The sequence below is a fragment of the Laccaria bicolor genome, genomic scaffold, assembly GCF_000143565.1.
Source record: "Laccaria bicolor S238N-H82 LACBIscaffold_24 genomic scaffold, whole genome shotgun sequence".
NCBI lineage: Eukaryota > Fungi > Basidiomycota > Agaricomycetes > Agaricales > Hydnangiaceae > Laccaria > Laccaria bicolor.
This window is the reverse complement of record NW_001889895.1, coordinates 405,943-424,447: the sequence shown is the minus strand read 5'-3', so window position 1 is coordinate 424,447 and position 18,505 is coordinate 405,943. Positions and strand designations below refer to the sequence as shown.

Genomic DNA, 18,505 nt, shown 5'->3' with positions numbered 1-18,505 from the left:
TTTGGACAACGGCGAAACTACAGAGTACAAACGCTTCGTCAAGGAAGTGATCACCGATGGCCAAACTGGGCCAAGAGCCACGGCGCTTGCCCTCGTCAGCAGCGTTGCTTTCAACTTTTGGGCCAACAAGAAAGTTCAGGGTTTCTTCTGGTTCGAGCAGCCCACTGGACACAACCAAAAACCCGTCCAGCACAACTCTCCGCAGACGGCTCAGCTTGCCGAACGGGTGGCTGGGTGGAACGTTGTTTATTCGGTTGTGGAGGAGGAATTGAGGAGGCAAAACGTAAGTCTCTTTTCTTGAGAAGAATCGTCCATGAGTGGTTAGCTGACTTTCACCTGTATCAGTCATCTACCATCGACTTTGCTTTGTGTTTGGGTGCGACGGCAACGGAACGCCTGGCCGCGCGAACCAAAGTCAAGAGCAGCCCCCCTATCCCCCTCGAAAAAAAGGACGAGGTTGTGGCGAACGTCATCTGGCGTTTCTTGGAACTACGAGGGTGGGTTTATTTTTATCTGCTCCTGAAATTGACTGATAATTGGATGCCCAAACAGATTTTTGTTGAACTCGCATACGCATTCTCCGCTGGCGCGTGCGATGAACCAGGCCATTAAGCTGGCCCGCGTCAATGACAAGTTCCAAGACCCCCTTTACTTGTTCCTTGAGCTCGTCAGGGCAGGAGTAATGCATGGCCATCTCTGGTCTGGCCGAGCCTTCAGTGGTGGGCCGAGCTTTGGGACAGGTGCGTTTCAAACATTGTCTTACAGGAACTGAACTTGTGTTGACAATTCGGCTCTTCTAGATGATGAAAAGTCATCAATGCTCCTTGTGATGCGGGTGCTTAGTATTGTGCCGCTCAACTTCAAGGTGGGTTGTACGGGCTTCAGTGTAAGCAACGGTTACTCATGCAACTTTTTCATGTAGCCGCAACCTTGGTCCGCGCCTCTGTCTCGAGAGCTGTTGGTGTTCAACTCGTTTGTACGGTCTCTCACACGGGCGCTTAGGACCCTGCTGGAAGTCACTTCGCTGAATATGCTCCTCCGAAATGATGCTCGACGAGCACGGGATGATTTGTTAGACATCACACTCTCACTTCCGTTCCAAACTGAGGTTAACACCGGATTCGGCATTCTCGCCAAGGTGTATCTTGATGCCCTGACTCACATTAACAACCGGACTAGGGTTCGGGATCCTAATGCTGAGGGCGTTAAGGAGGCCAAGGCGTTGGCGCTCGAAATTTGTGAGGAAACGTTCACGGGTGTCAAGTATCCCAAGCTGGAGGTAGAGAGGGGTTTCAGGTTCTGGGACGTGGTAAGCGGCACGGTTTTTTTCTTATTGTTAATGATATAACTGAAATGGGTCGTGTGTGTGTGTGCCTTTTCCCTGCAGGCTCTGACAGCGATGAGGCAGCTTCATTCCGAAGGAGCCGTTCTGCGCGAGTTGATTGACCAATTTGAGGCGGCGGAGGTGTGGCTTGCCCCAATGAGACCATGATTACACCTTTCTGGGTAAGCCGTGGGGGGCGAAAGATGTTGCGTGGGAAGGAGGCGTTGGTCGTAGGCTCATGATTATCACGCTATATGGAAGTTACGACGTGCGCTTCAGGTTGCAGATGGTGATGCATGTTGATATGTTACCAGCGAACCTTTGGGGCGCGCCGTTTGATGATTTCATGTCGGCAAAACGGAAGTGAGCTTATGTATGGTGTACGGTAAGTAAGGAGACGGGTGATTTAAATTGGGCATCCCTGGATTTGAAGGGCGTGAGGACAACTTGCGGGTTTGTTTGTTGAGTGGGAATCCGGAGGATATGGATTTTATGAGCAAGGATCAGGTGAGAAGAGGTTATAGAACCAAATACGGAAATCTGATAAGGGGATCTCGATTTACGTGTTGCCTGGTTCAGCGACTAAACCCGAAGCGGCAAAGAAAGGAAACGAGGGCACGTGAGAAAATCTTGAATCTTCGATCGGACTCTTGGATAATCGTGGATATGTCAGATGGATCTTCTGCCAGATTTTTGCTATGCACCCAAGAGGTCACCCAAGAAGTCACTCCGGTTAAGAACTACTACAAAATACGCATGCTATAAGCGTGCCAACCCTGCTTTCTCTCTCTTCTCAAGAAAGCTCTCTCAAGAACACCATGTTCGCTCTTCACCACCACAACAGAATGATTGTCCCCAGCATGCCCCTCTCAGACGCCTCCTCCGACATTCTCCTCCGCAGCCTGCCACAGCAAAAATTCACTCCACGCCACGTCTACTTGCGCCAGCAGCATACCGTACAAGTTATAGAGCTCGTCGAGGGCCCACCACCCCCACCTCGTCGAATCACCTCCGTCATCAACGACTCCTCAGTTGCCGCCTCCTCTTCGTGCGACGATTCTTCGTCAGAAGATTCTGCGTCGCAGCTGTCAACTGAGGAACCATCCTGTTCCTCCTATTGCTCCTCGGACATCCCACCAGAACATCTAGAATCATCCCAATCCCACGAGCAGACACGAGCAGAGTCGTCTACAGAAACGTACTCTGTCAGAATGAAACGCATCCTTGCGTGGCGCGAGAATTTCTCCTCATCCATCGGCGCCACTTTCTCAGGTATGTCCGGCGTTTACAGTAGTTCCTCCTTGTGTTCGCTTGCTGATTCCCTTCGCTTGTTAGAACCCCACCTACCATCATCATTGAAGCGCAAGCTCGCTTGTGATGAGGAGGACGATGATAACGTAAGTCAAACCCGCGTCTTTACGTGTGGAGAACATCAAATAACTGACCTTCCTCTAGGTATCCCACACATCCAAACGATCACGTTCGCAGGCATCTCAGGGGGCGGCTAGCGCAGTCTCGCTTGGGATGCACTCCTGTCCTGCGTGCGACGCATCTTTTTTTACTCAGCAAAGTCTGCGCCAACATGGGCTAGATGCCAAAGCCAACGAAGCTTGCTCCGTGGCCGTGGAATACGCTTTCGAGTGATCCACCCACCCTTCTTCCTTGCATCGTTTTCTTCCTTGCATCGTCTTCTTGTGAAGGCTACCAACACCGGGACTCTTCGCCCCTCTTCGCCCCCTCCCTTCTGCATCGCCCACCTTATGGCCGTTTACATCTATTTTACCTCAAAAGCCATCCATCCTGCACTAGGCTTTCGTGCTAATCACCGCAATTCGTCTTGGTCACATCTGTACACAACACCATCATCACTTAGAACCCAGCATTCTCAACTGCACCACCAAAAAGCATCATCAGCATTTGTACTACCACACTCTTCATCACACAACGCATTATCCCGACCACCATTCACGCTGTTTTCTCGAAAACGCCTTTTTTACGAACCACCCCAAATTTATCAACTTCATATTACTTATTCTTACCTATAATGTGGCATCCAGCTACCGTATATATACATTCAATCAAAACGTAACGCTCGAGCATGCAATGCACGCGATTTTCGAACTTGCTCGGCACACAGCCATAAACTTGAGGATGTTGTACTGGAATGTTTGTCTCCAGTCAAGTCAAGTCAGAACTTGACGTAGGCACTCCTCGTTTTCTACGCACACAACCAGAATAGAACCTCAGGGTGCAAAAAAAAAGTGACAAGTACGATGTCTGTCACCCGAAGCTCGTGCGATTCCATGGGAAAAGCGTCTTACTCACGCTCATGGCTGCCCTCCGGAACTCCCATTGGTGGGCGCCTTTGTACTTGCTGTTGTGTACACTTCCGCTCGGCATGCCACGGAACAACCCAAAGTCCGTTTTCTTTACAACCTTATAATGAGTGCACAACCCCTTCTGGGGATGGAACGAAAGGGACTTTCACAAGACAAGGTCAGAAACGTCCACACCGCCCCCCCCTGGTCCTGGCTGGGTCCTGGTCATCTGCCCAAGTAGCGCTTTTTCGATTTTTCGAAGACAGCGCATTCTCTCAAGCTTCGCTGGTCAGCAGACGTGCCACGTCGAAATTCGAATCTAGGCAAGGGGCTTAGTCAAAATTTTTCCTCTATGCAATCAGGACCTTTCGTGTGCGCGTGTGCCCGCAACAAGGAAGGACAATAGCGTGCGAGGCGGGACGAAGCGAGGTTAGCGGAACTGAGCGTCATGGCATTCATTCGATTTCGGGGCGATACGAAACTTGGCAGTGTCACCACCCCCCCTCCTTCCCCTGGCCCCTCAATATCTGTACTAGCGCGAGCTCAAGACCTTCCCATGCACAAAATTGATAATCACCGCGTCACGGTCTGTGCCCAGCTGAGGAATCTGCGCTCAATTCGAGATCAGGCGCTCTCTCGCCGTACGCCCCAATCTCAACTTGTGCTCTCTCCATTGCTATCGCCACTTTTTGCATTCTCTGATAGTGATACGCTCTAACCCAACTTTACTCTATGAGATGAAGTTGGAGCTGGCGAGTATGCGCCGCAGTTTGTCCGACTCCGTACGCGTTATGGGTTGCTGGAACTTGGAAGAGAATCTGTATATGCTAACCTACTCCCACAGCGCGGGACGGGCCGACCGGTGCGCAGGGAACCACATCAGCTCCTTCGCACAGCTCAGAGAAGACGCACTGGCGAGGTGACCATACGCACGGGCGGAACGCGCGGATGATTACACGTTCGTGTGCGTTTTAAGCTGTAGAGGACAAAGTTCGGGCTGCACCGTGACATTCCTTTGTGCTTACTAAACGGAGCTCCACGTTCACATTCGTGCGTGGCATTGTTCGCAATGAGGCTTGAGGCACTGGTGGTGGCTTGAATTTGTTATAACATTTGACAAGGGGAATTTTTAAAGAAGGCATTGTGTTTTTTTTTTTTTCACACCTTGCGTTGCTGTTGGTTTACACGAATTGGGGTACGATCTACACACGAGGCTAAGAACGTCTATCGAGTAACTTCATCTTGTACTATAAGTATCACCGTGGAAGGGGTAGATTCCAGAGGCTATCGCGAACAATGATCGCACCTTCCATCGATATCGACTTGAGTAGTCCAGATGCTTTGTAAAATGCCTAGTTATTTCCTGATTTTGCGATCATGATCTCGCTACAATCCGATAACTTTCAAAGACAGTATACCCATAGCGTCGGGTGGCAGACAGTGCGGAGTTTCCAAGGTTTTCGATGGTGGTGCAGCCTCCTAAGTCCTATTGAAGGACTCACTCCCCCACCGCCGCGTCGCTATCATCATTGTATCAAAGGTCCTTGATTAATTCGATTGCCCACAGGCACTTGACGCGAAATGCAATATCTTGTATTTGCATGATTTGATGAGATTTGTAAGAGCACCCCATCCACGTTCAGACGTTGTCTTTCCGCGGGTTGAATTGGATCCTCGCAGTTGGCCTTTTTCAGTAAGCTCACACTTAATGACTTTGGATTCTCACCGCTGCGCCCATCCATATGTGGCGCAATTGATGACGATCCCAAACCCTGCTGTCAGACCTATTGCAAGGCCAAGTGATAGCCTTTGTTTTCTTTCAGTCTTGTGAGAGGCCAGTGAGAGAGTTGCTCCGCATATGGTGATATCATGGCGGCCTGTGAGAAACCAGCACGCGAAAGGAATAGTCCGTCCCAATCTGAATGCGAGGGAAGCACGTTAGAGAGAAAGGTGAGGCGTCCTGGTGTCTTGCTCGGTCTAGAATATTGTGGGGAGAGATGAAAGGCCGATTTGTCGCGAATCCAAGGCTGGTCATGATCATTGAATATCGGACATGCCAACATCGTGTGTATAGATTTCGAGATGTAGATTGTGAGCTATGATCGTGTCCGAATGGCGAGACTTCGGTTTTTTTCTCCCAGTGACATCTGGATGCCACGGTTCGACGGGCTGAGGGAATTGGGTGGGTGATGAGGACTTTAGGGCGTCTTCGACGTTTCTTCCTTAGTATCTACACTACCACCAACTACCGCAGTTCGGGTGCTCTGGCCCATGTTCGTGAAGGTTGCATCATGATGGTGGATCATCGATCAGCGTTGGACGTTGAACGTACGCTTGAGATGATCATCAGCGCTAAACGCTTCACCCACCAACGGAGTTCCGTAACTGGTCAGCGAGCTCTGCCGAAAATGATAAACATCGGACGGAGCGTGACCCTGAGATTTGATCTTATCCGTTAGCTCAGGTAGGGTTCAAGGGGCGCCTGAGCTATGAAAACCTGAGGTGAGGCACGGCAACTCAGTTATTTAGCGGCGCCGGCAAACAATCAACTTGCCACCAGAAAACGGACATTTGGGGCCCTGAAAGTGCTGAAAACACATCTGTTGTTTTAGTGTCGTCATCTGACCTGCCTTTCGCCTCGATGGCGCTGTCGACGACACCAGGTCCCCTACGAATTGGAAATCCAAGGTTTGGGTCAACTGCCAGGCAGCACAACAGCGGCTGCGCGCATAATGATGATGGATGTCAAATTGGAATAGCGCTCCTTGTCTATGGTGTGTGAATCTTCTCACTCCTGGAGTTGTGGCATTTTCATCGGTATGAAGATGGCTTGGGGTCATTCGTCTTGGGAACACCGCTAGAAACATCCCGAAGAAATCTCTCATAGATCTTTGGAGTTGTGTCAAAAGTCTCCGTCTTTTGCCAGATGACACAACTAGGCGCGCGCCGTTCTCACCATACGACATTCATGACGCCCTTGACAACTCCCAGTGCGAAATCCTTCCTTCCCTCGGCCATGCAAACTTTTACAAAACCCTCGACAATGCGTACTGTCTGCTCTTGGATCCCTGAAACATGATCCTTTTGTGTAAATTGGATCGTCTCGTGGAGACACAGCACCTGAGGCAAAACGGTCTCCTTTGAGCCTGAGAGAAAGTGTTTCACGCCTTCCGAACCCTGTCCCTTCAGCGTGCTGAGAATAGCCCCAATTCAGTCAGCAAGCCTCGGCCCCTCCAAGCCGATGATCACTCGATCCACACGAAAAAAAAAAGATGAACGGCGGAACTTGAAGGTCTTCCAAGGCAACCAAGAGCCTGAAGCAATTGCTCTCTTTCATTTACGTGTGCTTTCACGAGAACTACATGTGAATGAACGCATCGATCCGCACCGTACTGCGGCAGACTACGGCCCTGTTGGTATTTCCCTGATGCCCCACGGGCCACGGCTTCCATCTCGCGGTGACAAGAAAATATCACGGACACAATTTCACCTAAAGAGGCTCTGGGCCCTGGAACTTTGTTGTGCCAGCCGCGGTGTTCAAAATGGATAATTCTCATGGAGGCGGCTATGCCTCTCCTTTCCGATTGCATCCACATTTTCTCAGCGCCCTTTGTTGGCTTTCTTTTCATGTCGTCTTGGCTGTATGAAGCCAAAGTTTGCTGTTAAAACCGATTCTTTGGGTTTTCGCTGTTCCGACGATGATCGATGACCGTTCTTGGCAAAGCGCTTCTCTGGAAAAACAACTGCGGCTAGCGTTTTCCCTCTTGCCGATGCTTATTTCTCAGACATGGGCTTCTAAATTCCCATGGAGGAGGGTAAGTAATACTTCCATATCACAGTGGGAAATTCACCTGAAAAGATTTATCAGGCAATGTTCTATATCTCGAAATCTTTGATGGTGGAACATCTAGGAAAACATATGAATATTCTGTCACATTCTTTGCTCTGGGCAATGCTCTTCTGAGAACTCTCGCGACGCAACGGCGCCGGCTTCAATCGTCCACAAGCGTCTCTGTTGATAAAGCCTCCATGTGTGTGTGCACGGCGGAATATTTTACTCCGTATGCTTTTTCTTTCGTCTTTCTTTTCCTGCACCACCTCCTGTGTTGTCCCCCTGCAGTGCTTACCATGTGCTATTAGTATCTCCCAGCCACGAAACCATTATGATGAAAGGTTATTTTTATTATTGTTTTATCTGATAATGTTGACATGGAACCCGAAATAAGCATTCATTGCTCCCAGCCTCCGTCGACGCTTCGTCCCTCATTTCACCGATATCTCGCCGACGAATGTCATCGGTTCGCAGCTTGTCAGTACTACTCGGAACTCCTATGCTTGTGGGCGAGTGTGTGAAGCAAGAAGCTTTTTCAACGGTGCGACATCCGAGTACTCCCCGACCTACGTCGGAATCTTAGTCAACGCTTCTGAATGCATCCTGTAAAAGACCGCCTCTTGAGTACTAGTCTTATCTATTCGATGTGAAAGGATTTGATTGAAGGGGGTATTGAAGGGAAGAAGTCCCTTTTAAGGGATTTGACGGCTGTCAAGTGGACACTCAGGGAGACGCCTGCAGCATCAAAATAATTCAATTGGCGTGTAAGTACTAATTAATGGTGTGGTCACATTGACAATACCTGTCGCTTTGAAACCTCAATACCACAGTGGCGAGACTTGAACTGACGATTCCCCTCAACTGCGTGTTTGTTTCATTCGAACAAGGTCGGCGTGTTTGATTGTAAAGGTCATGATAGACAATCGAATCTTGAATTCCAAAAAGAGTCGGCTGAGGTCTGCCTCATGCAGAGGAAGGATATCGTCGCGGATAATCCTCTCTCAAGCCAAGTTGCCCAAGAAACGCGACCAGGGTTGCACTGATATTCGCGGCGAATGTCCTCAGGTAAGTTGAGCTGGATTGTGACGATATCTAACAACCATTCTCATCTTTGTTCTCTAGCAACAACTGCCCCGCCGTCGAGTGTGAACTTTCCCGGCTCTGAAGCAGGAATCAGGCCGATTCAGTCGCCACACAGGTCTACATATCTTCCATTCCGGAGGATATCTCTCCCGAGTGCACCTTCGTTGGTGCACCGACAGTCTGTCGTGAGCGTTGCGTCATTTGACTCCCTCCCTGAAGATGAGGCATCGCCAAGTCTCATGAGAAACGTTAACGGCAGTAGGGGACTCAGTGGGCGACCTACATCTGTCGAGTCACCGAGACGAAGAGTCAGACGTCGTGATTCAAGTGTGAAGCCTGTCGATAACTCTCGCAGCGCGAAGCGACAAAAGGTCGTTGAAGAATTCCACGCGACAGAGAAAGCTTACGTTGATGGGTTGGAACTAATATATTCGGTGAGATTCGTACCGTAGCCCTATCTTGCTTTCTCAACTAAAGCGACTCACAGCACTTCCTCACACCAATTATCGCATCTCTTGATACCCCGGAACCTCTGCTAAATCGTTCAGCACTCACATCCATCTTTTCAAATTTCATAGACATATGGAATCTTCATCGCTCTTTTCTCTCTGCATTGACCACTCTGTTGTCTGATTCTACTGCATCGAACTCCTTCCAAGATACCCCACCACTTTCTCCCATCCTTCTTTCACATTTTCCTTACTTGTCCCTGTATACCCCCTTTGTGACCGCATTTCCATCCACGATTTCTGCCCTGAATGAACTTATCACGCCACCCACGACAACTCACCCGAACCCACATTACAACCAAACATTTGCAACATTCCTCCAGTCACAGGAAGCAGACCCTCGTTGCGGGAAACTGAAGCTGCGCGACTGGCTTTTGTCCATTGTGCAACGCTGTCCACGCTACCTACTTCTCTTGAAGGATCTGATCAACTGCACAGATCGAGACGACCCCGAACATGGCCGCCTTGTAATCGTCCATAGTCTCGTGTCAAAAAGTGAGTCAAACGCGTTTTATCTTTGATGGTTTTTCACTAATTGGGATATAGTAACCCTCTCATTGAATACATCCCTGCATACTCATGCACAGACTCTCGCCCTCCTTGCATTGCAGCGTGCCACTCCAAATCTTCCATTCCAGCTCATTACCCCTGGACGCACCCTCCTTAAGCGTGGCCCCCTCCTCCAAATGGAGCGGAGTGAATCACCTAAGGAGCGTGAATTTCTCCTGTTCTCTGATTGCATTGTGTGGTTGGCGCCCGCGGACGCCTCAGATACCTCATGGGACTGGAGTAAGACGAGTGCGCCTGCCATGGCTAGGACTAGGAGTAAGAGTGAGGCAGAGCTTCCGACATTTAATCCGTCATCAGCGGACGTGTCCTCTTCAAAACCGGTCACACCCAGCAAACCTCAACGCAAGTCATTCCAGCCACCACTCCATAGCCCCATAAAACGTAACACAAGCGCGGAAGAGCGGTGGGTGTATAAAGGACGTGCGGAGCTCGTGGATTTAGAGGTGATCATTAGCCCTGACGAGTTGGGGAGACTCGACCTTCTTGGCCCTGAAGGGAGTTTCGTTCTATATGCTGGCACCGATGAGGAACGAGACGATTGGGGCTCTGAAATTCGGCAAGCTAAAGCCCAGTTGCTCGTGTCGTTGAACATCACCAACCCAAACTCGACGCTCACTTCATCGACTTCCACAAATCATGTTCGCCGTTCATTACAAGCTCTCCCCTTTCCACTGACCGACGACCGACTTGGAACTGTGCGTGCAAGTGGCGACAGCAGTCAAAAGGGGAAGAAGGCCAAGGACAACAAGAAGGAGCGACGGGGCAGGGTGGAGCATTGGGTTCCAGCAATCTGGATTCCAGATGGCAAAACGGAAGGGTGCATGCGCTGCGGAAAGATGTTTGGATGGCGGAGACGGAGGCATCACTGTCGACTTTGCGGACGATGCGTCTGTGCTGCTTGTTCAGGAAGGGTGAGTACTCCATCTTCCCGCTTCGCACAGTGCTAATGGGATTCCAGACATTCTTCATCTCAGACTCGAACTCTAAAAACGAATTGAGTAAACCCGCACGTGCTTGTGACGCGTGCTACGATACCGTTTTCCCCCTTCTCGACCCACCCTCTCCAGAAAAACGCTCTTCAAATCTGCCTGAAAATTCAACAGACACAATTACCTCTTTATCGAGCCTCCCGTCATGGGTATCCATGCCCGCACTCCCTGTGGACAAGCAACCACAGGCACTGATGGCATTGGACCTCACACCCAGCCGCGATGCCTCATTCGATGGTGACGCCACTGCGGATGATCGAGAGAAGAAAGGGAGACTCCGGTTACGACCGCACCAGAGACTGAGGAGTTATCATCAGATTTTAGAAGATTTTGAGGAGCAGGCGAGGCTGCAGGGCGAGAAAGGAGAGGAGGAGGACAATGAGGAAGGCAACCATGAGGAGGAGGGTGAAGAAGCTTGGTTTACCCCTACGCCTTCCTTGGCTTCTTCCCCAGCCTCTTCGCCGCGCAAGGCGAGACGAGAGGACACGGCCAGAAGGAGCAAACGATTCTCCCTTCCTGCCATTGCATTGCAGAACACCAGCGTTACAGCACGTACGACGATTGATGCTGGGGATGCAGGGGACACCAGTGTTACGGCTTCTCCTACGAAGGAGGCTGCGGGGACACCTGGCAGGTCGAGGAGGTTCTCACTGATGCTCTCCGGGAGGCGTGAAAGTGGGAGTGGGCTGGGGCAAGGCCAGGGCGAGTTTGAAAGTTTGAGCGACTTCAGGTTGTCGAAGGGTGTTGCGGCAAACAAACTCAGTGAGCTCCTGAGTCGGAATTCGAGGGTAAAGGCATAAGGGTGCTGTCTGGTAATGAACATTGTACTTCCTTATAATAATACTTTTTGTATCTGTATAACTAGCGTGTAGAGGTATGTAAATCGAATAGCCAGTCTTTGATAATTCATCGTAGTACGAACAAAGGGGAGCAGGTGATAGAGACAAGGAAAAGACAGAGTCGTTTCGCTTGGGACCTTCGTGTTCGGCTAGGGACAAGGACTCTAACAGTGGAAAGCTTCCAATGGTCGCAAGCGGTCAAGAGAACAGAGATTCTTCATGTCAACCATTGGTGCTGCTGGCTTTGATAAAGGGTGAGTCAACACATACGTATTTACAATGCGACTGCAGAACTTACTTTGGCTATGGCAGTAGTCCTTTGCGAGGGCTCCTTCTCTCCAGGATGCAAACCAAATCGCGGAGACAACGCGTGACTGTGCTTGATTGAATGTCTGCCTGTTATTAACCTCGCCAGATTTCATATGTTCGGCGGAGCAACTTGTCTCGGACCCAGTCGACCGCTGGGTCAAAATGAGGAGCATTTCTGTCAACGTTCTGCAATGGCTAACCTGAAGGCAAGTCAGGTATGCCTGTTTTGATTTCTTGTTGGACATTCTTGCCTTGGTCAAGAGGAAACCCGCAGGCGGAAAGGCTTGAACTTGTGGCAACGAGTTGCGGTTGACGCTTTTCGTTCTTGGTAGCGCTGTTGAGATGGTCCACGAGGAGGAAGGGGAAACGTCAAATGTGGTTGACTGTCTCGGTTGTTTGTAGCCCTATGTTTGCCTTTGAAAGCTTCAACCATCAACGACAAGACAACTTGAACCTTGACGCGAGCTATACCTCTCAAGAAGCCGCGTCAATTGCACTTCATAGCCCAAGCTCCCATGCGCTACGAATCCTTTCAACGCTTTGGGGAGTTGAGGCACTTGAAATTGAACTCATTCGTCAAGTCCGGTAAGGAACGGTAGTGTGAACTGAAGGGCATGAGGTGGTTGTGCTCCTGCAAACGAAGTAAGGGGAGGTCTTGTTTACGATGACAACCTGGCAAAGTGTAAGGCAATAATCAAGCGAGTAATAATGCAACTGACCTTGCATTTGCTATAGCAGTGGCCCACCATGAGCTTCGCGCACTCCTTCGTCACCAAAGCGAATGTAGGGTAGCCGACAATGCTAGATCTTGAGTTTATATATTCGCCCAATGAAATTGGGAGTCGCAAGTTCAGACTCCGGAAGCCGGCCGCCCCTGACGAGGACGAGGACATTGGCATTGCTTTCCCTTAACATCCGCCAGCGGAGCCTGAGGACAACTTCGGTTATTACCCGTTTGACTCCCTCGTTGGTAACTTCTGGCCGGTGTCCGGGAGCGGTGTCTGCAGGTGAAAAGTTAGTACGATCATATCTCAGGAGAGGAGAGGACACGTACGTGTCCTCGACTCCTTCGTCTCAGAACCCAAGATCCGAGGATTCTTTATCAACCCGTTCTTAACAATTACATTGCGGATGTTTCGATTGTGAAGCGCGGGTTTCGTTGACCCGGACACCACGATTACGCCTGGTCATCCTGAGGTGTTTGTTGAGCAGGACGCACTCTCCATTCCTTATTTTCAATCGCAGTTCTGAAGTTTCTCGGATCTCCTTTCCCCAGCGTGTTTCAAATGGATGTCGAGCAGAATCAAGCGTTGTCTTCAGGCTTGATTAAAGGTAATTTGAACAATGGGGGTCGACGCAAAGATAGTTGTTACTCACAATAAAGTCTTGTTTCCCGACTTTCTAGTGATGAAATCCCATTCATGTTTTTGGTCAGCCTTGAGGCCTTCGTCGGTAGTTAGCCAAGTATCACTGTAATGATTATACCACTCACCTCGTGGACGTTCAAGCGCTGCTAAAGGAAACTGACAGTTTTCTAGACCCAAGGGTCGGTATAGAAGAGCCGTTTCATCGAGGATCAGATTGGGACCCTCTACAGTGAATTCTGGAGAGGTTGATGGTGGCGGAGTAAACAAGAAAAATTGCTTCAAGCCCCAGGTGTCCGATGTAAGGGACAGGGTTAGTATACAAATCACGCGCACCACGACTGTTTACGGAGGCTGGTCCTCTACGCCTGACATTTCCCCATTTTATTCCCCATTCCAGAACTTCCACCCTGCAAGGCTAGTTTCTGCCAGGATTTCCTCACTACTGAGGTCTCGTCGCTGCGGGCTTTCGAGGATGGCTGTTGTGAACTACAAAAATGTTTGTCACATCAACGTCAAAGAAACAAGTGCAGCCGAATGGAACATAAAGGTACCTTGAGTACCGGCTCATCTTCCCTGGAAACGCTCAAACTTTTCAAGGCTTCAAGAACCTTTTCCGGTGGGTGAGGAAGGTCTATGTAACCACCCAAAAGCTGCAGACATGCGCCAGCCACGCCTGTGCTAGCTATATCATTGTCCCACTCAAAGTAATTCGACAACTTCAGGCCATCGGTGATGGCTGCGGCGTTAGTTGGGCTGCTAAGGACATGAAGCGCCTTGGATCGACCCGACAAAAGAGAGGCAGCGAGGAATGATCGTCGGTCTGATGGCCCGTCTTCAAGATACGCTCCCACTTTATCCCCAAAGTCAACAAAGAATACTTCACCAAACGTTGCAGCTGGTCGCTCTCGGGACCAATACACAGTCGGTAGTGATTCATCGGCTTCTGCATGGCGCGCAACGAGGAGAACGCTGTCGATGTCGCGGGGATTGGAGCGCGATACTTCGAAAAGGAAGTCACTCAGGCCGCAAATGGTCGCAATATTGGGATCCTCTCGAAAGAAGTCAAGGAATGGGTGATTGGTGGTCGCGGTGGCATCCGTCGAACGGAACGAGGAGCGGATGGCTTCAAGGACGGGGTCGTCGTCGTAGTGGTCTCCGTTCATACTTCAAATTGTGTGCACAAAGGTGATCGTGGTTAAGTGTTCTGGATGCCCGAGCCGATTGTTCGTCATTCTTCTCAAAAAGGCTGTACTTGCCCCTTTGAGGATATTAGTGCTCTTGAGCGCTTGGTTCGACTTAGCAACGTGGCACACTTGGTGGACCCCTCCGAGTCGGTTCTGGGTATCTCTCGTAACTTGCCAACGTCTTGTATCTTCGTCCATTGGTCTCCAACCAAGATGATCGGCGTTTTGCCTGACAATTACTGAATTAGTCTCCCACAACGAAGATGATCGGCGTTTTGCTCGACATGCATGTTCAGTCTACCTTCGGCGTATGCCTGGCGCTCGAATTTTTGTTAAAAGGTGCAGGTCAATTCGCAGATACCTTGGGCTGGTCTCCAGGCGTCCTTTGTAGTGCGTGCCATCCATCCCCCGTTTTCAACCTCACCACCCTTCTTCTTTAGAATTCTTTGAAGCTGGTCTTCACGATCCGATTCACGACATTTACAAGGTACGTGTCCAACCGACTGGTCGTTATATAAAAACCCTCACCCACAAACAGACATGACACATTTCAATCGGATCTTTCTTTCCTTTTCGACTCTGCTACTATTTGGGCTTTTCTGTAATGCCAGACCCGTGCTAGAAAAGCGTAGGTCCACTGCACGGGAATTGTTCGACACTCGCAGTCATACCCCTCCAGCCTTTGGCCAACCAATCACAAACGTACGCTCACCCATTGTTCTGCAGTTGTGCCTGCTCATAATTTATTTATCAGGTCGCATTCAACCGCCAATCACTGCCGGGTGAGGGCAGGCTTGAGGTGCGCACACCCGAGTTCTCAGCCCCCGCCGGACGCCTGAAAAAGGGGTTCAAGAACAAGACCCAAGCTCGCAAGGCGAGGAAAGCACTCGGCGAGGCCCGTCCTACGCCCAAGCCAGGTTTTGGCCATAACGGCTTGACCAAAGGTCCGGCCTGTATCAACGGCAAGAGGAACAAATGCAAAGAAGGGGGTGCCACCTCATTAGCGGCGGCGAAGAACGCCAAACAACGACCTGTTGCCTTGTCTCTTACTGCAAAGAAAGAGAAGGTCGCGGATCGGAAGGGTAATCGACAGATGGCTGTCAAAATCAAGCACCAAAACTTCGTTAAAAAACAAAACGTCGGCCAGCCGAACCAGAAGCTTCAGCAATGGAAGATTGACCCGAAGACTCATGTCGCTCAACGTGCCAAAACTGCTAAAGAAATCAAGAAGAGTTGGAACGGGAACAAGAAAATCCGAAAGGCTTACTACAAGAAATTTGAGAAGACGGGCCCTTCCTTGGCTGCCAAGAGCCAACGACTCGCAGAATCGGTGCTTCTCAAGGGAAAAGATCCCAAGAGAGAGCAGTATAAATTGGCCAAAGCTGCATATGATGCTTCGATAAAGACTGGAACTTTCCCCGATCGCAAGGCAACCTTCAAGACGCCCCTAGATGGTAAGTCTTTTGCAACATTCTAAGGTTCAGGTTTCCTAAAATATACGATATGATTTGTAGGAGTTTACAAGGGCAAGGATGTTCGACAAGCTCTTTTCAACGCGCATTTACATGATCAACCTGGTAAAAAGGTTGGCCACACTGTGGACGGCAAGGTCGAGAAGTCCGATAACCGGAAACATCCCAAAGTATTTCAAAACGCTGCTAATCAAGGGCAGGGTAAGACTGTTCCACTGCCTTGGATGACGGGGAAAGGCAGGGAGTATACCATGATGCCAGATCATGCTTTGGGCCATCACGGGATAAGCCCAAACCCGACCGCTACGCGGCTCATCACCCAAGAACAAAATGGTGTTCATAAGTTCGAGGGCGTTGTTTCTCATCCAGCGAAGAACTCTAAGGATCACGTCGAGGTTCTTCATGATAAAGTTGATTGGGCGTATCATCTTAAGCCTTGGCCAATCAAGTAAATTGATCTTGATGTCAGTAGTCAGTAGTCACTAGTCACTGTTGTGATATCATCGAACCAGTGTTCCAAGATTTATTAGTAGTTCAGTTCAAATCTAATATTGTGTGGTGCCGGTGTCGATACTTAGCAGTTTTGTCTTCTTTCGGTTTTTTAGAAAGCCTCGCGGTGCCCGGTGCAATGTATGAAGCTTGAAGGAAAAGGCTTGAGCTCACTCAGGTACATAGAGTCTAGATCAGAGACCAAAGACCAAAGACCGAACTTATTGTAAGCACGCGTACTGTTGCGAGTAAAAGAGGGTTTGTTACAAGGCTAGTAGTACAATTCAGGTATGTAGGAGGTACAGCGAGAGTTTACATAAATCATTCCAAATCAAAAACCACAAGCTCAGCAACTCGGTCGCCCACGTTCTGAACCTCCAAGACGGCACCCTTCTTCTTAACGTCCACGTAGGCCCCGTCCCCCTCTCTCAACTCCACCTCATCCCCGCCCTTTGTGCTAAACTTGACGCTGGCGCCGGCCGCCTGGCGCTCGTTATAACCGCTCGTCTGGATAACATGCACATAGGCCTTCTTGCCCTCCAAAGGCCGGCTGAGTGCATTTCCCGTCCCAAGGATCGACGCGTAAAGAGTCAGCGCGCTCTGTACCGGGGCTGGACCCTCGCCCTCCCTGGTATCCTTAACGCCATCCGCCCATACGGGCGCGACTACCTTGGCCCACTTGTCCGTCTTCTCTTCGTCACTAAAGTGCCGAGTGAAGTACTTGGGCTGAAGACGGGCTGTGGCGGGGAGGGACCAAATCTGCAAAAGGTGGACTTGGTTGCCTCCACGTGCTTTTTCGGAATGGGATATGCCAGTGCCGGCGGAGGTGAGTTGGAGGTCACCGCGTTTAAGGATCTCGGTATTGCCCATGGAGTCTTTGCTGAGGTGATTGGATTAGATAGGGTGGCGAGGTAGATGGAGAAAGCTACGTACTGTTCGACTTCTCCGGAGACGATGTATGAGAAAATTTCGAACTCGCGATGCGAGTGGGTTCCGAACCCTGTGCGGGGCGCAACTCGGTCTTCGTTCATTACGCGCAGAGGTCCGAAGAGCTCGTGCTTATGATCTTGATACCTGAAACAACGAATTAGAATTTAGACGTGATAAAGGGAAAAATAAATGGCGTACGTAGCAAATGAGAAGGTGTGGAAAGCTTTGAGCCAACCGTGATCGGCGTTGCCTCGTTCTTCGCTCTTCCTGGGGGTAAATTTCAACGAACTCATGCTGTCCGCGACAGTAGATAGATTATTCGAAATAGCTTCGAGGTGTTGGCCACGAAGGTTGGCTTTAGCAAGTCTGAATAGTGCGGCCAGGTTGGGAATGAGCCGGTTGAGGTAGACGACGACGATTATATAGATGGGGATGAGAGCGATGTGAAAGAAAAGACAGCATTTGGGTTGCATGACAGAGCCCCAAGACCGGACTGTAATACATAGGGCGGCATCGTCAGCATCCTCGAAATGATGGAAGCAAGATTTGAAGTTGATTTGAAGTCAGCTTTCCTCTTTTGTGTCGCGACAACTCACGTAGACACGTGGTCACCAAACTTGCACCAAACAATGACAAACATTCCCTTGTTATTGAGAAAACTTCATGCGCGTCGACATAATCCAAGTCTAAGTACCATTGGATAGCACGCTAATAACATTTCTGCGCTTAGTCCAAACACTAATTTTACCCAGGAAAGGTCGACCGCAAGAACTTCGGGCCTCCAGCCAGCGTTCAATGCCAGAACGACGAGAAAGCCAAACCTCGTTGAGGTTCTTGCGTTTTTTTCTGTCTCGTTGAGAATTGAGTCGGTCCGTCGCCCGCAGTGACTGAGCGCATGAGGCAGGAGGCGGGGGAAAAGGAGGGAAAGGGTGAGGATGGCGGGGCAAACGGGTTGATAGAGAAGATCGGGCCCGGGGGGGATGCCTTCGTCAAAATTGTCGTAGTTGAAATTGCAGACTCCCATATTTCCACGACCTTAGGATTTTAAAGTGGGCGAGATGGAAATGAAGGAGCCATGCTATGAATTTTGGTTGATACTTACACAGGTTTTTAGAGTTGAGGTACGGGATTGGGATATTACAGTTTGGATCTAACGTTTATAATCTTTTTCATAGAGACACAACTTCATCGGTCAGTCATTTAATTTCCATGAGTCTCCATTTGTGATGTGTTAGGAGTTGTGCAAGCTCACAAACGTAGCTTATCATCATGACGTTCCCATAGCTCATA

The 18,505-nt window shown here is 49.9% G+C and overlaps 7 protein-coding genes across 7 annotated transcripts; 5 read left to right on the top strand and 2 right to left on the bottom strand.

Moving 5' to 3' along the window:
- Nucleotides 1-120: 120 nt before the first annotated feature.
- Nucleotides 121-858, top strand: LACBIDRAFT_174460 (uncharacterized protein; the record flags this gene model as incomplete). The annotated part of the gene is made up of 4 exons (XM_001884182.1): nucleotides 121-282; nucleotides 346-497; nucleotides 553-740; nucleotides 801-858. Coding segments are annotated over 3 exons (324 nt in total), but the record flags the coding sequence as incomplete, so codon positions are not given.
- Nucleotides 859-2,115: 1,257 nt separating this feature from the next.
- Nucleotides 2,116-3,445, top strand: LACBIDRAFT_303561 (uncharacterized protein). Its single transcript, XM_001884181.1, has 3 exons — nucleotides 2,116-2,596; nucleotides 2,660-2,721; nucleotides 2,780-3,445. The coding sequence occupies exons 1-3, from the start codon at nucleotides 2,143-2,145 to the stop codon at nucleotides 2,966-2,968; spliced, it is 705 nt and encodes a 234-aa protein (XP_001884216.1). The 5' UTR covers nucleotides 2,116-2,142; the 3' UTR covers nucleotides 2,969-3,445.
- Nucleotides 3,446-5,511: 2,066 nt separating this feature from the next.
- On the top strand, nucleotides 5,512-6,714 carry LACBIDRAFT_329950 (uncharacterized protein; the record flags this gene model as incomplete). The annotated part of the gene is made up of 5 exons (XM_001884180.1): nucleotides 5,512-5,592; nucleotides 5,717-5,733; nucleotides 5,870-5,970; nucleotides 6,255-6,416; nucleotides 6,569-6,714. The coding sequence occupies 5 exons, from the start codon at nucleotides 5,512-5,514 to the stop codon at nucleotides 6,712-6,714; spliced, it is 507 nt and encodes a 168-aa protein (XP_001884215.1).
- A 1,815-nt stretch (nucleotides 6,715-8,529) lies between these two features.
- Nucleotides 8,530-11,425, top strand: LACBIDRAFT_303559 (uncharacterized protein; the record flags this gene model as incomplete). Its single annotated transcript, XM_001884179.1, has 5 exons — nucleotides 8,530-8,539; nucleotides 8,597-8,991; nucleotides 9,045-9,561; nucleotides 9,613-10,547; nucleotides 10,595-11,425. 5 exons carry the CDS (start codon nucleotides 8,530-8,532, stop codon nucleotides 11,423-11,425), a joined length of 2,688 nt encoding a protein of 895 aa, XP_001884214.1.
- A 1,198-nt stretch (nucleotides 11,426-12,623) lies between these two features.
- Nucleotides 12,624-14,303, bottom strand: LACBIDRAFT_329948 (uncharacterized protein; the record flags this gene model as incomplete). Its single annotated transcript, XM_001884088.1, has 5 exons — nucleotides 12,624-12,774; nucleotides 13,151-13,217; nucleotides 13,266-13,376; nucleotides 13,581-13,626; nucleotides 13,692-14,303. 5 exons carry the CDS (start codon nucleotides 14,301-14,303, stop codon nucleotides 12,624-12,626), a joined length of 987 nt encoding a protein of 328 aa, XP_001884123.1.
- A 284-nt stretch (nucleotides 14,304-14,587) lies between these two features.
- LACBIDRAFT_329947 (uncharacterized protein) lies at nucleotides 14,588-16,248 on the top strand (the record flags this gene model as incomplete). The annotated part of the gene is made up of 4 exons (XM_001884178.1): nucleotides 14,588-14,714; nucleotides 14,765-14,811; nucleotides 15,079-15,778; nucleotides 15,839-16,248. The coding sequence occupies 4 exons, from the start codon at nucleotides 14,588-14,590 to the stop codon at nucleotides 16,246-16,248; spliced, it is 1,284 nt and encodes a 427-aa protein (XP_001884213.1).
- A 283-nt stretch (nucleotides 16,249-16,531) lies between these two features.
- Nucleotides 16,532-17,526, bottom strand: LACBIDRAFT_174464 (uncharacterized protein). Its single transcript, XM_001884087.1, has 3 exons — nucleotides 17,414-17,526; nucleotides 17,219-17,359; nucleotides 16,532-17,165 (listed from the first exon to the last, which is right to left on the bottom strand). Exons 1-3 carry the CDS (start codon nucleotides 17,506-17,508, stop codon nucleotides 16,607-16,609), a joined length of 795 nt encoding a protein of 264 aa, XP_001884122.1. The 5' UTR covers nucleotides 17,509-17,526; the 3' UTR covers nucleotides 16,532-16,606.
- Between the last annotated feature and the right edge of the window lie 979 nt (nucleotides 17,527-18,505).

Bases quoted from the DNA above. Each gene is read 5' to 3' on its own strand.
- LACBIDRAFT_303561 (XM_001884181.1), top strand. From the start codon at position 2,143: ATGTTCGCTCTTCACCACCACAACAGAATGATTGTCCCCAGCATGCCC. The intron at 2,597-2,659 runs GTATGTCCGGCG...TTCGCTTGTTAG, and splicing joins CATCGGCGCCACTTTCTCAG to AACCCCACCTACCATCATCA. The intron at 2,722-2,779 runs GTAAGTCAAACC...ACCTTCCTCTAG, and splicing joins ATGAGGAGGACGATGATAAC to GTATCCCACACATCCAAACG.
- LACBIDRAFT_174464 (XM_001884087.1), bottom strand. From the start codon at position 17,508: ATGAGTTCGTTGAAATTTACCCCCAGGAAGAGCGAAGAACGAGGCAAC. The intron at 17,360-17,413 runs GTACGCCATTTA...TCGTTGTTTCAG, and splicing joins CACACCTTCTCATTTGCTAC to GTATCAAGATCATAAGCACG. The intron at 17,166-17,218 runs GTACGTAGCTTT...CAATCACCTCAG, and splicing joins GTCTCCGGAGAAGTCGAACA to CAAAGACTCCATGGGCAATA.